Source organism: Haliotis cracherodii, unplaced genomic scaffold (assembly GCF_022045235.1).
Source record: "Haliotis cracherodii isolate W230 unplaced genomic scaffold, xgHalCrac1.p SCAF_48, whole genome shotgun sequence".
NCBI classification, from domain to species: Eukaryota; Metazoa; Mollusca; class Gastropoda; order Lepetellida; family Haliotidae; genus Haliotis; species Haliotis cracherodii.
Genome location: NW_027266306.1, coordinates 403,496 through 426,372, shown reverse-complemented (window position 1 = coordinate 426,372; position 22,877 = coordinate 403,496). Strand labels below are relative to the sequence as shown.

At 40.4% G+C, this 22,877-nt stretch overlaps 1 protein-coding gene and 1 pseudogene across 1 annotated transcript in view; both read left to right on the top strand.

Moving 5' to 3' along the window:
- LOC139441894 (uncharacterized) overlaps positions 1-17,361 on the top strand; it is a 29,591-nt gene extending 12,230 nt beyond the window's left edge. The window contains exons 12-22 of the mRNA XM_071222643.1: positions 2,983-3,124; positions 3,426-3,536; positions 4,572-4,626; positions 5,795-5,941; positions 7,077-7,208; positions 7,919-8,047; positions 9,625-9,753; positions 11,070-11,198; positions 13,848-14,621; positions 15,714-15,816; positions 17,135-17,361. Of these exons, the coding sequence (XP_071078744.1) occupies positions 2,983-3,124; positions 3,426-3,536; positions 4,572-4,626; positions 5,795-5,941; positions 7,077-7,208; positions 7,919-8,047; positions 9,625-9,753; positions 11,070-11,198; positions 13,848-14,621; positions 15,714-15,816; positions 17,135-17,258 (1,975 nt within the window). The 3' untranslated portion in view covers positions 17,259-17,361. The remainder of the gene's footprint in view (positions 1-2,982; positions 3,125-3,425; positions 3,537-4,571; positions 4,627-5,794; positions 5,942-7,076; positions 7,209-7,918; positions 8,048-9,624; positions 9,754-11,069; positions 11,199-13,847; positions 14,622-15,713; positions 15,817-17,134) is intronic.
- Positions 17,362-19,557: 2,196 nt separating this feature from the next.
- LOC139441911 (putative nuclease HARBI1) lies at positions 19,558-20,548 on the top strand (annotated as a pseudogene).
- The last annotated feature ends 2,329 nt before the right edge of the window (positions 20,549-22,877 follow it).

The window sequence follows — 22,877 nt, the reverse complement described above, 5'->3', positions numbered from 1 at the left end:
CATACATATATAGCCTTACCTTGATTACTTGTTTGGTCTAGTTAATAGAGCGTCTGCCTGAAGAGCGGAAGGTTCGATCCCCGGTCTTGTCATACCAACAGACGTTAAAATATGGTACTTGTTGTTACCCTGCCTGACGCTCGGCATTGAGGGGGTAAAACAAGGACTGGTCGGCTCGGAGTTAGTATACTGTGTCTGAGTGGGACATCCATGTTAAACTGAGGCATTGTATATCAGTGGGTAAGCACTATAAAACCGGCATTAGTCCGGACAAGTACAAGCACACGCACGCGCGTATACCGCACAAATCATGTCCAGCACAATGGCCTTATTACGATTTTGGAATACTAAATTCTTCAGGAAAAACAAAGGATTGCATCAAGTGAATTGAAAATCCATGGTCAGTAATTGTATGTTCAACGGCCATCAGACAGTCAAGGATATAAAAGAGGTTGAGAATTTTTGTGACGATAGCGAGTCCTATTAACACCTGTCTGACAGACCCGTGAAGATTCCGGGGTAGAATAGGCCGTAAAAGGTGACTCTGCTTGTCGTAAAAGGCGACCAACGGGATCGGATGGTCAGGCTCACTGACTTGGTTGATGCATGTCATCGATCCCAATTGCGTGGATCGATGCTCATGTTATTAATCACTGGATTGTCTGGTCCAGACTCGATTATTTACAGACCGCCGTCATATATCAGGAATATTGCTGAGTGCGGCGTTAAACAACAAAGCAACCAACCAACCTGTCTGACATCGTCAGGGAATGCAAGGGATGAGGATCCTGACCCCTGTTTTAATGCAGGCAAGCTAGAGTTTGGACCACTATTCAAAAGCGTGATGAACATTTTGCGTGAGCATCAAAAACTATGTATGGCGTGTGCACTTGACATGTGTAGTGCTGTGATAACAACAATCTAAGCGCTTCAACAATAATGTGAAATGGACACTTTATTATTGAAGATGTGGAATAATTGCGGTGGACAAATGTTTTGAGGCCATAGCTTTTCACATAATACCATTTACGCGGTGTATGGCAAAGTGTTTTTTATAAATGGCGACGATTAAAGAGGTGGGGTGAAATGGGGTTTAACGTCGCGTTGAAGATTATTTCACTTATATAGCGATGTGCATGCACGTGTGTGTCTGTGTGTGTGTGTGTGTGTGTGTGTGTGTGTGTGTGTGGCTGCTTGTACTAGTCCGGACTGATGCCGATTTAGAGTGCTAGCCCACTGAGATACCATGCTGCAGTTTAACATGAATACCTCACTCAGACACTGTATACTGACTCCGAGCCGACCAGTCCTTGTTTTAACCCCTTAATGCCGAGCGCCAGACACGGTAACATATTTTAACGTCTTTTGGTATGACGCGGCCGGGGATCGAACCCTGAACCTTCCGCTCTCCGAGCAGACGCTGACGATTAAAGAGAGTTGTATTTACGACTATGTTTTTTCACATTATCAATACCGAAATGATTTTTTATGTGTATGTAAGAATTATTTCATTACCTTTGTCCATGTCTTTTCTTCCCTGACTTTGAAAACATTACTTTTTTCTTTGATTGATCCTGCACAACGTGTCATTTATCAAGCATAATTTTACTTACTTACTTACACACTTACTTTTTATGAAAATTGTGCAAGTGGCAGGTGCTACCGGTAGGACAGGACAAGCTAACCCTATCCGCGAACACGAGGTGTCATCACTGATTTCCAGTTACCCTTTCCGCGAACACGAGGTGTCATCACTGATTTTCAGTTACCCTTTCCGCGAACACGAGGTGTCATCACTGATTTCCAGTTACCCTTTCCGCGAACACGGGGTGTCATCACTGATTTCCAGTTACCCTTTCCGCGAACACGGGGTGTCATCACTGATTTCCAGTTACCCTTTCCGAGAACACCAGGTGCCATCACTGATTTCCAGTTACCCTTTCTGCGAACACGGGGTGTCATCACTGATTTCCAGTTACCCTTTCCGCGAACACGAGGTGCCATAACTGATGTTTAGTTGCCCTTTCCGCGAACACGAGGTGCCATAACTGATGTTTAGTTACCCTTTCCGCGAACACGAGGTGCCATCACTGATTTCCAGTTACCCTTTCCGCGAACACGAGGTGCCATCACTGATTTCCAGTTACCCTTTCCGCGAACACGAGGTGCCATCACTGATTTCCAGTTACCCTTTCCGCGAACACGGGGTGCCATCACTGATTTCCAGTTACCCTTTCCGCGAACACGGGGTGTCATCACTGATTTCCAGTTACCCTTTCCGCGAACACGGGGTGTCATCACTGATTTTCAGTTACCCTTTCCGCGAACACGAGGTGTCATCACTGATTTCCAGTTACCCTTTCCGCGAACACGGGGAGTCATCACTGATTTCCAGTTACCCTTTCTGCGAACACGAGGTGTCATCACTGATTTTCAGTTACCCTTTTCGCGAACACGAGGTGCCATCACTGATTTTCAGTTACCCTTTCCGCGAACACGAGGTGCCATCACTGATTTTCCGTGATACATTCATATGATTGCCACCGATATTTTGCCTTTTACGCCTATGAAATCTGTTTCGGATGATAATGGAGACTGATTGTTCCCTGTTGTTAGCGTTTAATATTTACAATAAATGACGCGTGTCAGTTTGTTTGCTATTAGCTCTGCACAAATAGATTTTCGAAAGGACTTCAACTGGATTAATTTTGGAGGTAACATGGTCAGGGCAGCGTGCACACTATTTAGAGTGAATAATGTGAATGAGAAAGTTGGTGTTTTCAGTGGGGTCATCGGATCCTGGCACGACAACGGTAGCTGACTCTGCCTACTGTATTGTGGCACCGTTTCCCCTAGACCGCGTCATTATGGTATTATGACGACATTATACAATATGGGTTTGTACCTAAGGCCATGACTATCTCACTATAACGTAATGTCGTGACATCTCCTATTCGATATTTGTCTCTGTATATTTTTCAGTACAAATACCCAAAAGCAATGCCTACAGACAAGTCTCGAGCCGGCGTCTGTGACAAACATCACGGGGACGATGCCGGGACAACTCTATGACGTTCATGCACAGTGTCAGATGATGTTTGGACCTGGCTTCGTCTTGCGATTAGTAAGAACAAAATATATTTATCAGCATTAGCAGAATATCTGCCTTGGGCGCATCATGAACTATACAGGTGCAAAAACTACCTAACTGGTTGATTTTGACGCTATACTTTCTTACAAGTGAGTGAGTGAGGTTTTACGCCGCTTTTAGCAATATCCCGGCGGGGGACACCAGAAATGGGCTTCACACATTGTCGGGAATCGAACCCGGGTCTTCGGCGTGACGAGCTAACGCTTTAACCACTAGGCTACCCGACCGCCCCCTTTCTTACAATGTCACCCATTATTGATCATGACGTTTACAGGGTGTCGACATTGGTGGTTCTGAGAACATCTGCAAGAGAATGGTCTGTGGCAAGGAACAGCTTCAGTCGTCTCGAAACGCTGCAGAAGGAACGCCATGTGGTCATAAAAAGGTAAGCCATCTGAACGTCATATGTGTCTGTGCTTAACCCATGTTAATGTCTGTACCTACAGTGAATTCTGAATGGAAATTGAATGTACCTTTATCTGTTGACAGGCGTTATTATTATAAATATTACAAGTACTGTTATTAGTATCACTACTACTACTACTAACACTGATAGTTATATATACTACTCAAGAGAAGTTAAGGATCACCCGATTCTTTCATATTGGTAATGTTTATCTGTCATGGCATGAGAGATTAACTATTGTAATATGAAAGAATCAGGTGATTCTTAACTTCTTTTGAGTAGTATATGTTAATCAATACCACCATGTATAACAGGGAACACAATGACAATACACCTCACACTTTCCCGGTCATGTACCCGTATTCTGGACGCCATAAACATCCGGGGTAGAATAGGTCTTCAGCAACCCTTGCTTACCGTAAAAGGCGACTGTGATTGTCGTAAGAGGCGACTAACATGATCGGGTGGTCAGGCTTGCTGATTTGGTTGATGCATGTCATCGTATCCCAATTACGTAGATCGATGTTCATTACCGTATTCGACGTAATAAACGCCCAGGGCGCTCTCAAAATTAGAAATAGGGGGCTCTTATTAGAATACTATATTGATGGAAAAAAACAGAGTTGAAAGATAAATTTCGTGGCCTGGAATGTTTATGTACGACAGATATATTTTTCCAAAATTAAATGCCCATAAGTGCGTATTATACGCCAATAAATAAGTCTTGTGTACATTGATCAATCGGAAGGGGTGCTAATTGGGATTGTTCACTAGCCAATATATTAGCAAATGTCGCCGTGGGCGCTTAATAGAGTGGGGCGCTTATTACGTCGAATACGGTATGTCAATCACTGGATTGCCTGGTCCAGACTTGATACTTTACAGCCCACCGCCATCCTGGAATATTGCTGAGTGCGGCGTTAAACAACAAACAACAACCCTGTATTCTGATGTCAATTTGAAGCTTATTTGTCACAAAAATAGCAACTGTATGTGTAACACGTGTGATTTCAGTGGTGTGTAGCTGGGCAGTGTGTTTTCTCCATTGATGCGCCAGAACAAAACAACAGTAAGTGTAGATTGATATTTTTATTTATACAGTTTGACGCCATTTGGAATAGCATATCAGATATATATGACGGCGTAACGCGTATCAGAGGAACCGTAGATGAGGCAGATTGTAGGCCCTGACAATTTAAGTGCCTCCCAGGAGCACGGGTATGATGCTGACAAACCATGGATCATTACAAGATTAATCTTTTGATTGGAATCAGTACTAGCGGATCCAGCCAGCAATAAGGGGTGCAATTTTGCCGATGTGTCACAGCGCATTAGACCAGCAGGTCACCTCGATGACGTTATAGACGTCCACTTAGACACATGCACAACATATGTGCTCGATTATCGACAGTCGTGATATATCTGCGCTGGTAAGACTTGATTTCGATCCTCCTTGAGTCAGGAGTAGCTAGATGGATAAAGGCCACGAATGTTCCTCCACATTGTTCTCATTTTATTAGACCCGTGAAGATTCCGGGGTAGAATAGGTCTTCAGAAACCCATGCTTGCCATAAAAGGTGACTATGCTTGTCGTAAAAGGCGACTGACGGGATCGGGTGGTCAGGCTCGCTGACTTGGTTGATGCATGTCATCGATCCAAAATGCGTGGATCGATGCTCATGATATTAATCACTGGATTGTCTGGTCCAGACTCGATTATTTACAGACCGCCGTCATATAGCTGGAATATTGCTAAGTGCGGCGTTAAACAACAAACCAACCAACCAACTTTCATTTTATTAAATGGGCAGGATACCAACGATAGCTGATACAAAATTGGTAAGAGAACACTATGGTCATCTAGATGAACACCAGTAACCGGTTACATTATATTATTTAAAGAAGAGGGGAAAACAAATGAAAGCGTACTCTATGCACTATTGCCATGGAACGGTTACAAAACATATTATTGGATAATCGATTTTCAGAATGTCAGTATGAGAATGTCTCATTGTGAAAAAAAACTGCAAATGTGTTTTGTCAGAATATTAATACAGGAAACGATTTTAAAAAAATATTAATTTAAAAAGTAAAAAATTCAATTTGAAAACTTGAGGAAATATAGTACCCGGTGCTTGACATGATGCCAAGTATATGTGTATATAAGTACCGCTAGGGAGCACCATTCCGTTGATTGTGATGATCAATCAATTTCGGGAATTTGTCTACATTTTCAGCTGACTGTCTCTTTGGGAGCCAGCCAATCGTGTACCCGCAAAATAAAACATGTGCTGAGCTGATAAGTGCGACACCGCGACTGTGCTACAGGTCTTATTATTTGACGGTCTGCTGCGAGACGTGCCCTGTCTACAAGAGAAGTGACGGTACTCCATTTTTCCATCTCTCTCTCGTAACGTCATTGCAAGCATGTTTTACAGAATGTGTACGCCTGTCTTTTAGTTCAATTAGCACGACTTCCATGATAGAATCTGATATTCTTTACATCTACACGTTCGATATGCAGTAAACTACGTTTATAACGAACACGCTTATACCGAACTGACAGATATCACGAACTTATTTTTTGGTCCCGGCCCCTTGTTGTATATGTGCTGTATATATGCATATAACGAACTGCGGTTATAACGAACTAAAATTAGGGGTCCCTTTGAGTTCGTTATAACCGTAGTTTACTGTATTTGATGGGTCTTTTTTTTGTAATGGTGCTTTCTAACGGACCGAACATTTGATATTTTTCGAGAGAGAGGTTTGGGCTAGGTTTTATTTGTGAAAAAATATAGTTTGTTCCAGTAAAAATGAAAATGAAATTGCCTTCGAAAATTTAGAAACGATCATTATTGCGTGTTTAGAAGCAGTGACAAAAATCACACTTAAAGCAGTATGAACGTGATTATGCAAACAATCAGTGTGGTTCAAGTGACTTTGTTCGAAATGTGCCTCTATTCAACCAGCAGTGAATGGGTACCCGGTAGGATGAGATGACAATGTAGCTTGGGTTGTATTCTCCCTAGGGAGCTGAGAATGATTGTTGAGTGCACAATGATCCAGTGACCGGGGTAATAATAGCGCTTTGAGCATGCCCAGTTTGGTGTGGAAATATGCGCAAAATAAATGGCCTATTATCATCATCATCATCATCATCATTATTGTTATCATCATCATCATCACCACCACCATCATCATTATCATGATTCACTTCTCTGTGGTATTCAGTACGTGGTATTTACCTCACCTTCGGTTTGGCTCATTTGGAATGCTGCCATCAATGTCTGGTGAACATGGACACGAATTGTTTGATAGGCATTACTTAGAAGTTGAGGGATGACAAAGTAGACACAATTTATCGATAACAACTTGTTGTTATCCATAGAATGTGTCTACTTTGGAATACGGACACTTTGAATGTTTTGTTTACCAAGGGGTTTGAAAATTTTACGTTTGTACAAATATGCCTCGTGAATATTACTAATGTGTTCTTGAATATGTGATTTACTCTAGAAAACTGCCCATATGGAGATCGATTTATTAACTGTGCCACTGCAATAACAAGGGACACGAAACGCTTGTGTTACGGTGAAGCAAATGCCAATGGTTGTTGTGGAACATGTTCAGCTTTTAAGTCGTCAGTGGGTAAGTTTGTTTGTTTGTTTGTTGTTTAACGCCGCACTCAGCAATATTCCAGCTATATGACGGCGGTCTGTAAATAATCGAGTCTGGACCAGACAATCCAGTGATTTACATCATGAGCATCGATCCACGCAATTGGGATCGATGACATGCATCAACCAAGTCAGCAAGCCTGACCACCCGATCCCGTTAGTCGCCTTTTACGACAAGCCTGTAGTGGGTAAGTAATGAGACAGACCTTTAGAGGGTTTGTGTTAAGGAGGATATTATAAATACGGCCATCCGTTCGTCGTCAGAGTAGATAATGAAATGTCATGTTGAAATTATATAAGTGTTCATCCTGTTAACGTTGAGGGTGGTGGAGCGCACGTCCTCCTGATGATTAAAACAATTTTACAATGAGGAAATGTCTTTCAATATTTCCAAACTTAAATTATCTTCTCTTAACTTTACATCACGATACTTAATTTGAGACCGTACCTGTTGACCATCGACATGAATAACATGGTATATATGTTTTGACAAAACAACATATAATCCAACGATAAATGTTTTCTTTTGATATTCGTATTTGGTAAGAAGTATATTTAGATCTTATATTTATCTGAATGAAAGTGACAATTTACCCAAGACTCGTACCTGTAGTATATATACATCTTGAAAGTCTAGCTTAACTAACTCTCGGTTGTAATTTAATTGTATTTTGTCCCCAGTAAATTGCACATATGGTGATCACTATTCTGACTGCACCGCTGTGACCAAGGAAAAGAAAAATCTTTGTTACGATGAAAACAATGCATACGGATGTTGTGAAACGTGCTCGGCTTACTCGTCGGGAGGTGGTAAGTACAGATATGACTGTTTGTGATTAATGGTCTATTAATACGTCACGTCGTTGGTTTAAATGTTACATATATCCAATTAAATTAACAAAAATGGAATGATGGTATTGGTGCGGTTTGAGGAATGAACTACGTCATTTATATGTGACCGTAAGTAATACGTGAGTACAGGTAGAGAGTTGAATAAGTTTTACGCCGTTTTGAACCTTATTTCTGCTATCTCACGGCTTTTTGTTTGAGTATTTACCTAACATTTAGTTACAGAGTAGAGAACGATTGTCATGTAACTTGACCTGTGTTATATTTGGGATAACACTTTCTTAGTAAAGTACAGATTCTAGTACTTTGTGTGCTGGCTCACCTCAACCCCAAAAAGTATTAGAATCTGTACTTTACTAAGAAAGTGTTATCCCAAATATAACACTAGTTACATTTGACCACTTTCTAAATGGCATTGTGTATTCATAACGATTGTCATGACTACTGTGGTGCTGATAGACCAAGGTTTAGTTTGGTTTGGTTTGTTGTTTATCGCCGCACTCAGCAATATTCCAGCTATATGACGGCGGTCTGTAAATAATCGAGTCTGGACCAGACAATCCAGTGATTGACATCATGAGCATCGATCCACGCAATTGGGATCGATGACATGCATCAACCAAGTCAGCGAGCTTGACCACCCGATCGCCTTTTCCGACAAGCATAGTCAAATTTTACGGCAAGCATGGGTTTCTGAAGACCTATTCTACCCCGGAATCTTCACGGGACGATAGACCAAGGATCATAATTAGGGTTAAGCTGGCATCATGGATCACCGGGTCCTGGCACGACCAACGGATTGTATATCAGTGCACTAAGGAGCATTTCGCTGTGCAAAGTTGCGTACCTTAGACGGGCCACGATCCACTCCTGGCTTTTGTGGGTTCGAACACTGTTCTTAACAACTCAGTCATTAGCTCCATGTTAAAAATCTATAGCCTTTACTATAGGCCTAAGTTGTAAATGTCTATTATTGTTTGTTTGTTTGCTGTTTTACGCCGCACTCAGCAATATTCAAGCTATATGACAGCGGTCTGTAAATAATCGAGTGTGGACCAGACAATCCAGGGATTGATATCATGAGCATCGATCCACGCAATTGGGATTCGATGACATACATCAACCCAGTCAAAGAGCCTGACCACCCAATCCCGTTAGTCGCCTTTTACGACAAACATGGTCGACTTTTATGGCAAACATGAAATGCCTATTAATCATGATGATGTTGGTTCAAAGTGAGTTGATAAGTGAATAAGTAGCCGTGTGTTTAAAGCGTCCGCTCGTCACGCGGAAGCCCATTTCCAGTGTCCCCCGCCGTGATATTGCTAGAATATAATTGCTAAAGCAGCGTAAATCAAGACTCACTCACTCACTCACTCACTCTGTATTCTGGTGTACGAGCCCATGTAGATCGTAAGAATTTCTACACTCCTCTAGTTACACGGGTAACTCATAGTGATTGAAGTCTAGGGCAACGATACCCCGGACATGTTTTGAACATTTATTCCTTACTCATTTCATTATTATGTATATACCAGTAAATTGCACATATGGCGATCGCTATTCTGACTGCACTGCTGTCACCAAGGACAAGAGAAACCTGTGCTACAATGAAAGGAATGCCAACGGCTGTTGTGAAACTTGTTCAGCGTACTCGTCGCCTGTTGGTAAGTACAGATACAATCTCCTTAAAATCAGACCTCAGTTCTCGCTACCGCTAAACAAAGATCTGAGGACATCCCATTACGGGTCACGTCAGAACGACCTTTCATCCGACCAATCAGAGCATCGCTTACCAGATTATGAAAGTGACAGTCGGAATGGGATTTCTAATCATGCAGCCTCGAAAACTTTAACTCCGAACGATAGTTATGGGGTTAACGACTGTATCCATACAATCTAGACCATCTATTAGCTATTCCAGAATGTTCTTTTGTTCAGGTTTCAAATTTGTAATCGAGAATTTGTCAAAATATGTTTCGAAGCGTAGTCGCCAATTTGAAATTAGTGCCGTAAAGTACCAGAAAGCTGCCTTCTGATTGGTCATTCCATTGGTCGGTCAAAGTTCGCGCAAGGTCGGTCTGACGTGACCCGTAATGGGATGTCCTCAGATCTTTGTTTAGCGGTAGCGAGAACTAAGATCTGATTTTAATGAGATTGGGACAGATATGACTGTTGGTGATTGGTCAGTCTATTAATACCTCACGTCGTTGTTATAAATTTTGCATATATCCAATTAATTTGACAAAACGTTTATTGAAAGGTGGTTTGGGTTTTGATTTGGATTTCAGGGGGGAGTGTGGCACCTTCAGTGGAAGCTGTGGATGTCGGGGGGACCTGGGTTATACTATTCGTTTACTCTCAGCCAATAACTCTTCCTTATCAAACCCTTATCTACGTACTATAGGGTGGGTCGGGTAGCCTCGTGGTTAAAGCGTTTGCTCGTCACGCCAAAGACCCGGGTTCGATTCCTGACATGGGTATAATGTGTGAAGCCCATTTCTGGTGTTGCCCGACGTGATATTGCTGGAATATTGCTAAAGGCGGCGTAAAACCATATTCACCCACTCACTGTTTATACTTGTTATATGGAGCTATATGTTATTATGATAGATACATTTCGCAGCTTAAAACATGATAGGTATTATTAAATACTGTGAACCACTGTCCATAATATCCTATATTATCATTTTAGTCGCTACTTTATGTTCTCGAGAAACTTAAATCATATCACACTTAAACTGCTTTATGTTATGAACTATTCAGAATGGATAAGCTATCATTATAATACAACTGATTTATTAACAGTTTTACTTTTTATAAATGGTTATGGCAGCCATATTCGATTCAGTTGGTGGCTCTACATTTGATGGTAAATCAATTAACATATTCGACCTACATATTTTATTTGCGATGTTTCATTCCTTTAACACAAAGTTTGTATTTATTCCCTATTTTGATTATTGCGTTATCTTTTTTCCAGAAAACTGCACATATGGTGATCGTTATTCTAACTGTCGGGCTGTAACTTCGGCAACGAAATACCAATGTTACAATGAAGACATTGCCCATGGCTGTTGTGAGACTTGCCTATCCTATTCGTCAAGGGGAGGTAAGTACAGATTATGGGGATTGTCTGGTTTGGGTTTCAAATGAGTTAGTCAATCATTCAAGTTGTCAATTCAATTCAAGTAACGTTTTAAACACTAAATCGAAGTTTTAAGTCTGAAGTATGTGATATGATATATATTATGTTAGATTATCATTTCTACGATTCCTTAGGCAGGAATGATAGTGGTCCTACGACCAACATAAATATATCTATTATTAATGAACATAATTGTAATAATTACAGTAAAAGTATGCTATATTCATCTGATGATACTTACATTTCTTCTTAACCAGATATAGGTTTGTCAGCACCATACCCGTGCTCGTGGGTTTCACCGAAGTAGTAAACGTCTGAGACCTGCATCACTTCGGGCTTGCCTCCCACATTAAGCTGACACGCCGTGATATAACTGTTATAATGTTAAAAGTGGCGTTAAACCCAACTCACTCACTCACTCACTCACTCACTCTTGACCAGATTGTAGGTTACGAAAGCTGCATCTATATTACCAATTGAATTTGTTAAAAAATAATAATGATAATAAGTCCACCTTAATGCGACAACGTAAATTTACCAAGAGAATGGTCAGGGTGCTACATAGTATTATTACCCCTGTCTTAGAATCAGCATGCACTCACACTCCATTCTCAGATTTCTGAGGAGTATACAATAAAAGCTGCCGTATGAGGCGCCAGAACGCTTAAAGCCAATTTACCATTTCGTCCTACCGGGTACCGGGAACCCATTCACTTTACCTACAAAACATCTGACACTTACAAGACGCCCCTACAAAAAACGATACCAAATTTCCATGTTTTGAGTCAGGAATCTGGTAAAAATACCTTCAAATAATGAACTAGTACACTATTTGATGGTAGGCGATTGAGGCAAATATGGATTAAGCTTGCTCCTTGATCAACATGTGTCATTATTTCAATCAGTCCTGTATTTATATTAGACTGTATCGCATCACCTTTTGGCTTGAGTCTAAAACCTGAAGACATGTCCGTTACCGTATTCGTATATAAAAATATACCCAAGACACAGTTAAATGTGTTCAATCATACTTTATAATTTCGCACGTCCCGATGTGCTTTAAATTGCATCTGAAATATATATAATATATGGGGAAATATATATGTGAACCATTACGCAACGAATTGCCAATTGTTTTAGGTATGCCCGTTTGCGCTAAGACGGAACCCGGCCGCAAAAATGGCCATGAGAGGGACACGAGTCGCTGTTCGGCTTGTCCCGGAATAACACGAGTTGGTCCCGAATGTTACAGACTGCTGTCATATAGCTGGAATATTGCATTGCCTTCCACATGAACCGTGGTAGAAAGGAATAAGCATGGCCAGCATTCAAAGTACCCTAGCACTTAACTGTTTAAACAACGTTGTTTTGATAACCGTATTTTAAAAGAACTCTTTGGTTCACTGTGAGAGCACATATGTGACCAACTCGTGTTATTCCGGAACAAGCCGAATAGCGGGGTTACGGAAAGGCGCGAGTGGTGACGAATGTGTGAGAGCACTGCGAGTCGGCCCTGCGTGGTGCACGTGAATGTGCTCCCTGAGCCGATGGAATGCATGTCCAAGGGCACGTATACAATTCATATAGGATCAACTTGAGCACACTTAATTATCAATCACCTAACCATGACTTGCCCATGTTGAAGGGCCTAGTGTAAGCAACATGGCCCTGATCCCGATAAGAGTAATTTTTTTTCTATCTGTTCGTTTCTTCGAACGAAATGCTACCTACCACTTACAATGCATAGAATGAATAAAACACATATTTCGCTGTGCAAAAACTGTTAAACTATAAACTACATTAGTCGTTAATTTCATAAAGTGTCTTCCATTTTACTTTCGTAAGCCTTCGGTGCAAATATCGCGGGTTCGAATCCCGCTGGGGAAACAAGCTTTTTTCATGAAATTTTCATCAAGGGATTAGTAGGGAAAAAGAGAAGTTCCGTCATTGCCTTGTGGTTTTAACTGAATTCAATCTCATAAAAATCAGATATTAGTTCTCTCTACCGCTAAACAAAGATCTGAGGACATCCCATTAGGGGTCCTGTCAGAACGACCTTTCATCCGACCAAGCAGAGCGTCGCTTACCAGATCATGAATGTGATTTCTAATTATGCAGCCTCGAAAACTTTTAAACGGGGTATTCCGAACGATAGTTACTGGCGTAACGACTGAATCTATACAATCTAGACCATACATGAGCCATTCGAGAATTTTCTTTTGTTCAGGTTTCAAATTTTTAATTGTCATAATATGTTACGAAGCGTAGTCGCCAATTTGAAATTAGTGCCGTAAAGCACGAGAAACCTACCTCCTGATTGGCTAATGTCGACTTCTTGTCAGTAATTTCATTGGTCGGTCAGAGTTCGCGAAAGGTCGGTCTGACGTGACCCGTAATGGGATGTCCTCAGATCTTTGTTTAGCGGCAGCGAGAACTAAGATCTGATTTCAATGAGATTGAACTGAATTCAGTTAAATAATGCCCGGTCAAAGACAAGGAAGAACAAAGTGGTGTCTTCCGGTAATGTTAATCAGAAGACGTACATGCTCGAGACTATGATCATCAATATAACTACATATTGGAAGGTTTCAATGCTGCTTGATTATGTTGCAGACTGTCCCTATGGTGACAACACGTTGACTGACCCATGCACTGAAAGCAACTGCATCACTTCCGGTTCCGACTACATTGGAAGGTGTTGTGACACTTGTCGCAATTTTGTGTCACAATCTACCACAACTACGACAGTAACAACAACGACTACACCACCAACTACCACGGCTACAACTACAACACCCACTACTACACCAACTACTAACACAACAACCACGGCTACACCACCAACTACCACTACACCATCAACCACGACTACACCAACAACTACCACTACTACAACTACTACTACTACACCGACAACTACAACACCCACTACTACACCAACTACTACCACAACAACCACGACTCTCCCACCAACTACCACAACACCATCAACCACAACTACAACACCCACTACTACACAAACTACTACCACAACTACAACCACGACTACACCAACTACTATCACAACTACAACTACACCAACAACTACCACAACTACAACAACTACGACTACACCAACAACGACTACCGCACCAACTACAACATCTGCAACAACTACTAATACACCAACTACCACTACTACAACAATCACGAATGCACCAACTACTACAACCACTACTACACCGACAACCACTACTACATCAACAACTACCACTACTACACCAACTACTACAACGCCAACTGCAACAACGGCTTCACAGACGTCATTGACAACCAGTACAAGAATAGTGTCAAGTACAGCTACAACCCAATCCGCACCTACACCCACAACAGTCAATCCCATCAGCGGTAAGTTGGTTGGTTGGTTGGTTTCTTGTTTAACGCCGCACTCAGCAATATTACAGCTATATGACGGCGGTCTGTAAATAATCGAGTCTGGACCAGACAACCCAGTGACTGACATCATAAGCATCGATCCACGCAATTGGGATCGATGACATGCATCAACCAAGTCAGCGAGTCTGACCACCCGATCCAGCGGTAAGTAAAGCAGACACCCAGATTTATTATTGGTCCCCAGGAACAACTGCTTGTCGTAAAATGTGACTAGTGAGTGAGTATGGTTTTACGCCGCTTTTAGCAATATTCCAGCAATATCACGGCGGGGGACAACACAAATGGGCTTCACACATTGTACCCATGTCGGGAATCGAACCCGGGTCTTCGGCGTGACGAGCGAACGCTTTAACCACTAGGCTACCCGACCGCCCCTAAAATGTGACTAAATTGGATCGGGTGGTCGTGTTCGGTGGTTTGCTTGATTGCATATCATCGTACCCCGAAAGTTTGGATCGTTGTCATACCATTAACCACCGATTCGTCTGGCACAGACTCGATTAGTTGGAATAGTGAGATGATATAGTTGGAATATTGCTGACGACGGCTTAAAACAACAAACGAATACACGTCAATGAGTGATTTGGTTGGTTGGTTGGTTGGTTGGTTGTTTTTCGCCGCACTCAGCAATATTCCAGCTATATGACGGCGGTGTGTAAATAATCGAGTCTGTACCAGACAATCCAGTGATTAATATCACGAGCATCGATCCACGCAATTGAGATACGATGACATGCATCAACCAAGTCAGCGAGCCTGACCACCCGATCCCGTTAGTCGCCTTTTACGACAAGCATAGTCGCCTTTTACGGCAAGCATGGGTTGCTGAAGACCTATTCTACCCCGGAGCTTCACGGGTCTGTTAATGAGTGAAGAATGTAGAGATAGAAAATCCCGGGAGACTGCAATCTCCTGCCACCAATTTTTCCTTTGTCAATTATTTCCTTTAAGAAATAATTTGTTCATGTTGAAACATGGGTATTAACAATAAATGAAATTAATTAGTCAGGTAATTAATTACGTAAAATACTCGTTTGTTTCCAGATATCTTAACAGAACCACAAAAAATAATCATAGCGGCGAGCTTCGCTGTAGGTCTTGGGATACTCATCATCATTGCTGTCATCGTCTGTGTCAAAATCAAAAAGTGCGTACAGCTATCTTCTTTAGATTAAGTGACCAACCATTGGGGGTGGGGGGTGGGGGCGGGGTTGGGGGGTAGGGTGTGTGGGATGGGGGGGTGGGGGGGGCGGGGCGTCAGATGGGGGTGGCGTCAGACTGTTGAAAACTGAAAGATCGCCTGTCATAAAAATTATATTGTTGCAAGGTTTTATTTTCTTTTAAAAAAGCAGGCTCATAGTCTTAAATTAAATAATATAATCTTATCTACACGCACGCACGCACGCACACACACGAACAAACAAAATGAAAAAATAACGATTGATGCACTTCGCGGGGTAGGAACCGCTTTATTACAATATAGATCTTGATTATCGATCAGATCGTCTTGACTGGCATTTTGTTTGAAGTAAATGCAAGCAATATGAGAGATGGAATCTGATTGGCCAATATGAGGAACATAGAAGGGGCATAACTCGTAATATTGACTGGGGGTGTTTCGATCGATCCTGGAAATTTCCAGCCCAGTTCGGCAAGGGTGGAAACTGGACTTTTATAGTCAGTCTGCGCCCTTGCCTCGGGAAGATGAGCGCAAAATAGTTATCCACTATACAAACAGAACATGCAATGAAAGCAAATCTCAACAGCAAACACATTGTTGAAGTAAAATAATACTGTACAGTTGATATTTGGCCACTGGTCATCAGTTCATTATTGTTACGAGGTGCTTTTCAAATTGAAACGCAAAGGTCAGTGCAGAAATCATTACCTACAGAACTAAATTACAAAATCAATAACTGACCACTCAAGATCAATGAATAAACATTAAATTGTAGGGGAACACACAGTTGTCGTTATTACAATCAATTGGCCAAATAGGTGGCAACAGCCCTGTACTTAATGTGGGCACTTGCGAATGTTCAGAATTGTGTGACTGTCAAAAGTCTTGAAACAGTCCGTTCTTAGCTGATCTTGAATCCGGAATAGGGGCGGTCGGGTAGCCTAGCGGTTGAAGCGTTCGCTTGTCACGCCGAAGACATCATTTGCAAATACACTCACAAAAATCTCTAATGATTATGGGATTTGTATTCAGTGGATTTAGACATGTGTAGTGATTTGCTACATTTTCCTTGAGTATTCTGACTATATTCTTCAACGTTTCACATTGTGCAGTTTGCTCTTTGTTGAGTTACGGGAGTTATAAGGGTTATTTTTGCGATGGACTAATGCCCTGGGTGCCGTTGTACAAAGCGATCTTTGCGCTAAGGTGATCTTAACTCCCATAAGAGTACACAATTAGGTGATACTTTGTCATTTTGATAAATATATTGTGTCCACTTTTTCAGAGGCGTTTTCAGAATATTGCCAAAAGCAAAACCTTCATGGACACGAGCTGGAGACTTGGATTACACTTCTCCTCCTCTGGGGGCGTCTTCACGGGGGTTCTCCTCATACCCATCAAGTTTTTAATGTTAGCCGATTGAGTTAGACATTGATACCCAGTACAGGTTCACCCAAATGATGCACAATCGTGGTCTTAAACAGCAACCGCGTGTGCGTGTGGGCTTGTGTGCGTGCGTGTGCGTGTTGGCTTGAGTGTGAGCGTGCGTGCGTGCGTGCGTACGTGCGTGCGTGCCAGAGCGGGAGAGTGGCTTACGGAAAGTTTATTTTTTTATTCCACCGAATGGCTTCGTGTTCATCACAGAAATGTGCATACAAAAGGTTCAACTTCGACTACAAGATGCTAAATATTAAGACATTTAGTTACTTTTACCCTTTTTCCACCTATGGCTAGAATTGTCAAATGAAAATCTGTACACCAAGAAATTAAAGTATTCGGGTATTATTGGTTCGCATGATTCCAAGACATGAGGGGCGATATTACCATATTTGTTTCCTCTATTCCTGCAATATCAAGCAGTCACAGGGGGTTGATCTGATTAGGCGTTGGTTTACTTATTTAAGTAAATGCCATTAAGTCAATTACCTTTCAGTTTCTGGTGTCATCGCTTTTTTTCGGTGATCCATTCATGTAATTTTCACCACTTGTTTGCCTTTTACGCCTATTGGAATCTGTTTCAGCAGCTAATCAGGGCTGATTATTCTTTGGCATTTCTAGATTTACAATCTTTAATCAGGTTTATTTTACGTCCATATCTTCACTTTTTCTATTGCACAGTTCACAAATAGATTTTGGTAACTATATTGCATAGCAAGAAAAACGTTTCACCAATAAATAAATGGCACCGAGCCATTCGAACAAAAGTGTCTACTAAATTCAAGTGTGTCCTCGTATCTGTATGTGTAATTTAACTAGTGTGAAACACATTTTTAAGTTTCTAATAGTTTCACAATATACGTCTTCATTTTTTATTTTTTTTATGACTCTCCACTTGATTGGTGATTGTATACCTCTTTTGTATGTTTCATGTTTGTGGGTTTTTTTTCATTTTCGTTTTTAATAAAGAAAGTCTGTTTGACATGTTCCTTGTCCTTTAATAATATTTTCAAAAAATTCAAATATTGTTCACATTAATTCAGTCACAATAAGGGCAACGTTTGTCATGTTTAAGTTCAAAATACTGGCTGTCTAAATTGGCACCAAGCACGTGGGTATAACATTTTGGGCTTTCCTCCCACATTAAGCTGACTCGCCGTCGACGTAATAAGAGTTGAAATGCTTTTCAAAGCAGCTATAAACTCACTCAATCACTTCGAGTACAATTAAGGCTCCATGAGAAAAAAGCCCGAGAAACTATGCAATCAAATTTGGTTGGTTGGTTGGTTGGTTTGTTGTTTAACGCCGCACTCAGCAATATTCCAGCTAAACTAGTGTACAAAAGAAACGATACCAACTTATCTTCAAAATTGTTTTTTACTAAGTGAATTGTCTAGTATGACAACATGCCAATTTGTATTGCACATCCCAAACACAGCATAGTCGATAAAAAATACCGGGAACACGTGATCACTTCCGGGAAAAAACGTAAATTTCGTGAAAGTGACATTTCCCTCTCTAGCATGTTCTGCACGTGCATAAAAACTGTATAAAACGGCTGATCAGACACGTTGATATCACAGCAACAAAAAGAACACAAGATATGCCACGTTTGACAGCCATCGAGAAAGAGAGAGCCGTTGGAATGGTCCAACACGTCGACGTCGCCAGAAGGTTGGGCTGCGCACGCATCACTATCACCAGGTTGATGCAACGGTTACGTCAGACAGGCCAGACGTCAGACAGGCCCAGGGTACCGTTTCACATAGCAGTCGTAAGTCTTACGTGCGTGTAAAACTGGCGTAACTCGGAAATACTGAACTAGGGGCGTTTCACAAAGCTAGTGTAATATTACGTCCGTGTAAAATTGGCGTAAACTCTACGTGTGGTCTTGGGGTGGTGTAAATATTTACGCAAGCGATAAAGATGGCGATCAATCCAACCACAGTCGAGATTGCCAAAAAAGTATGTAAGCGAGAACGTGTTTTCCGCGACAGGTCGAACCCCCTCGACGATTTGGATGATCATGACATCATCGAGAGGTACCGCCTATCACGACACATGATATTTTCTATCATTGGTAAAGTGATTGACAGACTTGAACATCAAACTCAGCGTTCCCATGCAATACCACCTTACCTTAATGTTTTAATTGCTCTGAGATACTTCTCCAAGGGTGGGTTTTACAGTGAGATTGCCGATATCCACGGTGTGAGTAAATCCTCCGTCTGCAGAGCAATCCACGCAACAACAGACGCATTATGTGCAACCATGGGTGATTTTGTATTTCCCACGATGCCTTCCACTCAGAAGAGTACCAAAGAATCATTCTCCGACATAGCTGGATTCCCTAAAGTACTCGGTGCAATTGATTGCACACTCGTACCCATAATGGCGCCGAAACGTGACAAAGTAGCCTACGTTTGTTGGAAGGGTTACCATGCACTGAACATACAGGCAGTATGTGATGCCAACATGAGGTGAGATACATACACACATGGTAGATATGTCTTTTAGCATGAAGCAATTATTCCTATTCCTCTTGAACAAGGCACGACACAATGTAAACATTACAACATGAAATAGATGTCCTTGAAATTGACGCATGCTGCGCCCCCTAGGTAACGTTTTGGGCGAGATAAGTCATGATGCATACCAGTAAAAATGAATCCATTGTGATAATGTTTTCAAATTTCCATTGTTTCCATGTAGAATAACTGTTCCATAATTGAAATGTGAATTAATAGTGTTTATTTGTAGGCAGATGTAGATCTCTAAATGAGCTTTATAAAGTTATGCATGTGCATTTTAAATACTGGAGTTTCTGTTATTTCTGGATTTATATGGATATAAATTGTTATATTTTTCTGTGTGTTCAAGTGGCCTGGCTCTCTCCATGACAGTTACGTATGGAATAACTCTGCCCTTGGTCAGTACTTTGAAAAGAAAAATATTGATGGATGGCTACTTGGAGACTCTGGGTAAATATAACTACAACATATATACCTTACAATGTGTGATAAACAAATCTGACAAAACTGCACTTAGTAAAATATTGATGATATTTTGATGACCTGGCTGGATATAGTGTTATCCTTATTACTTATGTTACAGATACACCTGCAGACCATGGCTGCTGACCCCTGTGCTCAATCCCAGCTCGGAAGGACAGGAGAAATACAGTAGATGTCATATCAAGACACGGAACACAATAGAGTGAGCATTTGGCTTGTGCAAGTACGGTTTTAAGTGGCAACAGTAAGTTGGTAATGTAACCAAGAAATTATTGTAAGTGAAATAATTAAATATTGAAGGTACAGTTATGTAGTCGGTATAATGCTCCCCAGCCCAAGGAGGTGTCATGCTTACCCAACGTTTTTTTCTGAAGCCAAGTAAAGACAATATTAGTGGAGATGTAAAACAGTTAATGTTTTCAACAGAATGGGGTAAAATCATCTGCTCATGCATCAAGCGCACATGGCAACATTTCTTACACACCTGTACAGTGAAATAACATTGCTTTCATATACAATCTGTAATCATAAATCTTATACATACATGATACATGAAACTTGGAATAAAACTTGGAATACTTCTTATATCTTCAATCTTACATCTTGACTTAAGGGTATCTTTAACATTGCATTCTTAGTACTTAAGCATTATCTCCCTTGGATTACTAAATAATTGACATGAAAATGTTTAGATAAACAATTCTTAAAAAACTCCTGATGAAATATAAATAAAGATATTTATGAATTATTGATGAAAAACAAAGTTCCAAAATATTTAGAATATTGATAATATTTTGGTTAAAATATATATATATATATGATGATGATAATGAAAAGAATTTAATTTATACATTTGGAAAAAGGATGATGAAACACTTACAATGAATTTTAATCAAAATGAGACAAACAAGCCTTTAATAAAAACAAAACTTATTTCAAAGAAACTATCACAGCAAACCTTGAAATATCTACGCATACTTCTGATTAAACTGATAACTAATTGACAAACCTATCTACATGATCTAGTAATACTTTGACAACATACCCAAGGAAATCAACCTTTCAATACATCATACGTCATAACCACTTCTGAGTCCTGACACTATTGAACGATAACTTCAGAGTGACACAATTCAATAACAATATTTATCTTGAGAGACAATCACAAATCATAAGGATATAATGGAAACTTACTCTATTTTGCAAACACATGACTTGCTAAACACTGTACTTGTCTCAAGATACAACAAACTTTGAACGAAAACATTTTCACGCTACAGATTTGTTTACTTCCGCTCATCAGCAAAGGGAAATAACTCTCTCACACATACAGGCAATACTGCTAAGAAATTTGACTTGACGAAATGACATAAATTCTCATCAAATTAAACTTATTCCTATCAAAACATATCTGAACTACAGAAATATTCATTTCCATACATTTGTACCATAAGCTAATAGACAACTTCAATATATCTATGCTATTTATGCAATAACAACTTTTCTGACCATGCCGTTCGAGCAGACGAAAAACTTCTATGCATTGGGCCAACAATAATCATGAAATACAAACTATTTAATAGTGTTAATTAACATGATATTGCTAACAATTAAATGTTTATATGCTTATGAGATGGAAGGTGTGTATTTTGTGCATTGACAATTCACCTGAAGCCAAATAAAGACAATAATAGTGGAGATGTAAAACATTTAATGTTTTTAACAGAATGGAGTAACATCAACTGCGCATGCGTGAAGCGCACATGGCACCGAAGATGCTATTTACGTCCAAACCACTAATATATATGAATTTGAAATGGACTTCTGGTGAATTACAATATTGATAAAATATGTGACAATTGTACTTCTTTACAGTTACAAGAGGAAAACATGTAATAGTATCTATTCATGGTATCATTGTTGAAAACTTGAAAAAAATGGAGTTACTTCTTATCTCAAATTTAGCTTTTTTTTAAGTTGTTGTAGTATTCCGAGAGAATTGTTAGAAAACATTATCAACTTAATTTTGAACAAACTGATAGCCTGTCTAACAGGGGTCTGTGAAGAAGTTGGGAAAATAACTTATAATACAAAAAATGTGTTCTATCACATTTCCAGATGCCTTCACAAGACAACTGGTGTCTTACAATTCACCCCAGAAAGGAGTTTGTGTGTTGTCCGGCTTGCTTCTTGTTGCATAACATGTGCATCAATGAAAGAATACCACTTCCCCGGGGCATTGAGCTACTCAGAGGAGAGGGAACTGCCACAGAGTTGCCATGTGCAGCTGACTTCCCAACAACAAGCTCTGGTTGTGATGGACTGTCAGCAAGACATCAATTAATTGTGCATAAGTTCACTAAAATTACAGCCTTATGCTATTGTTTTCATCATTTATAATAAGCACAAGAATATAAATCATGACATGTAAGTGACTTTCTACTCTGTATTACTAGACAGTCATAACTTAAGTTAAAACAAAGTTACGTGAACTTTAATGACAGTTGGATAGGCGCGATCATTTTGCTAACACTCCAATAGTATGAGTATGGATACTAAACCGTCCCATAGTTTTCC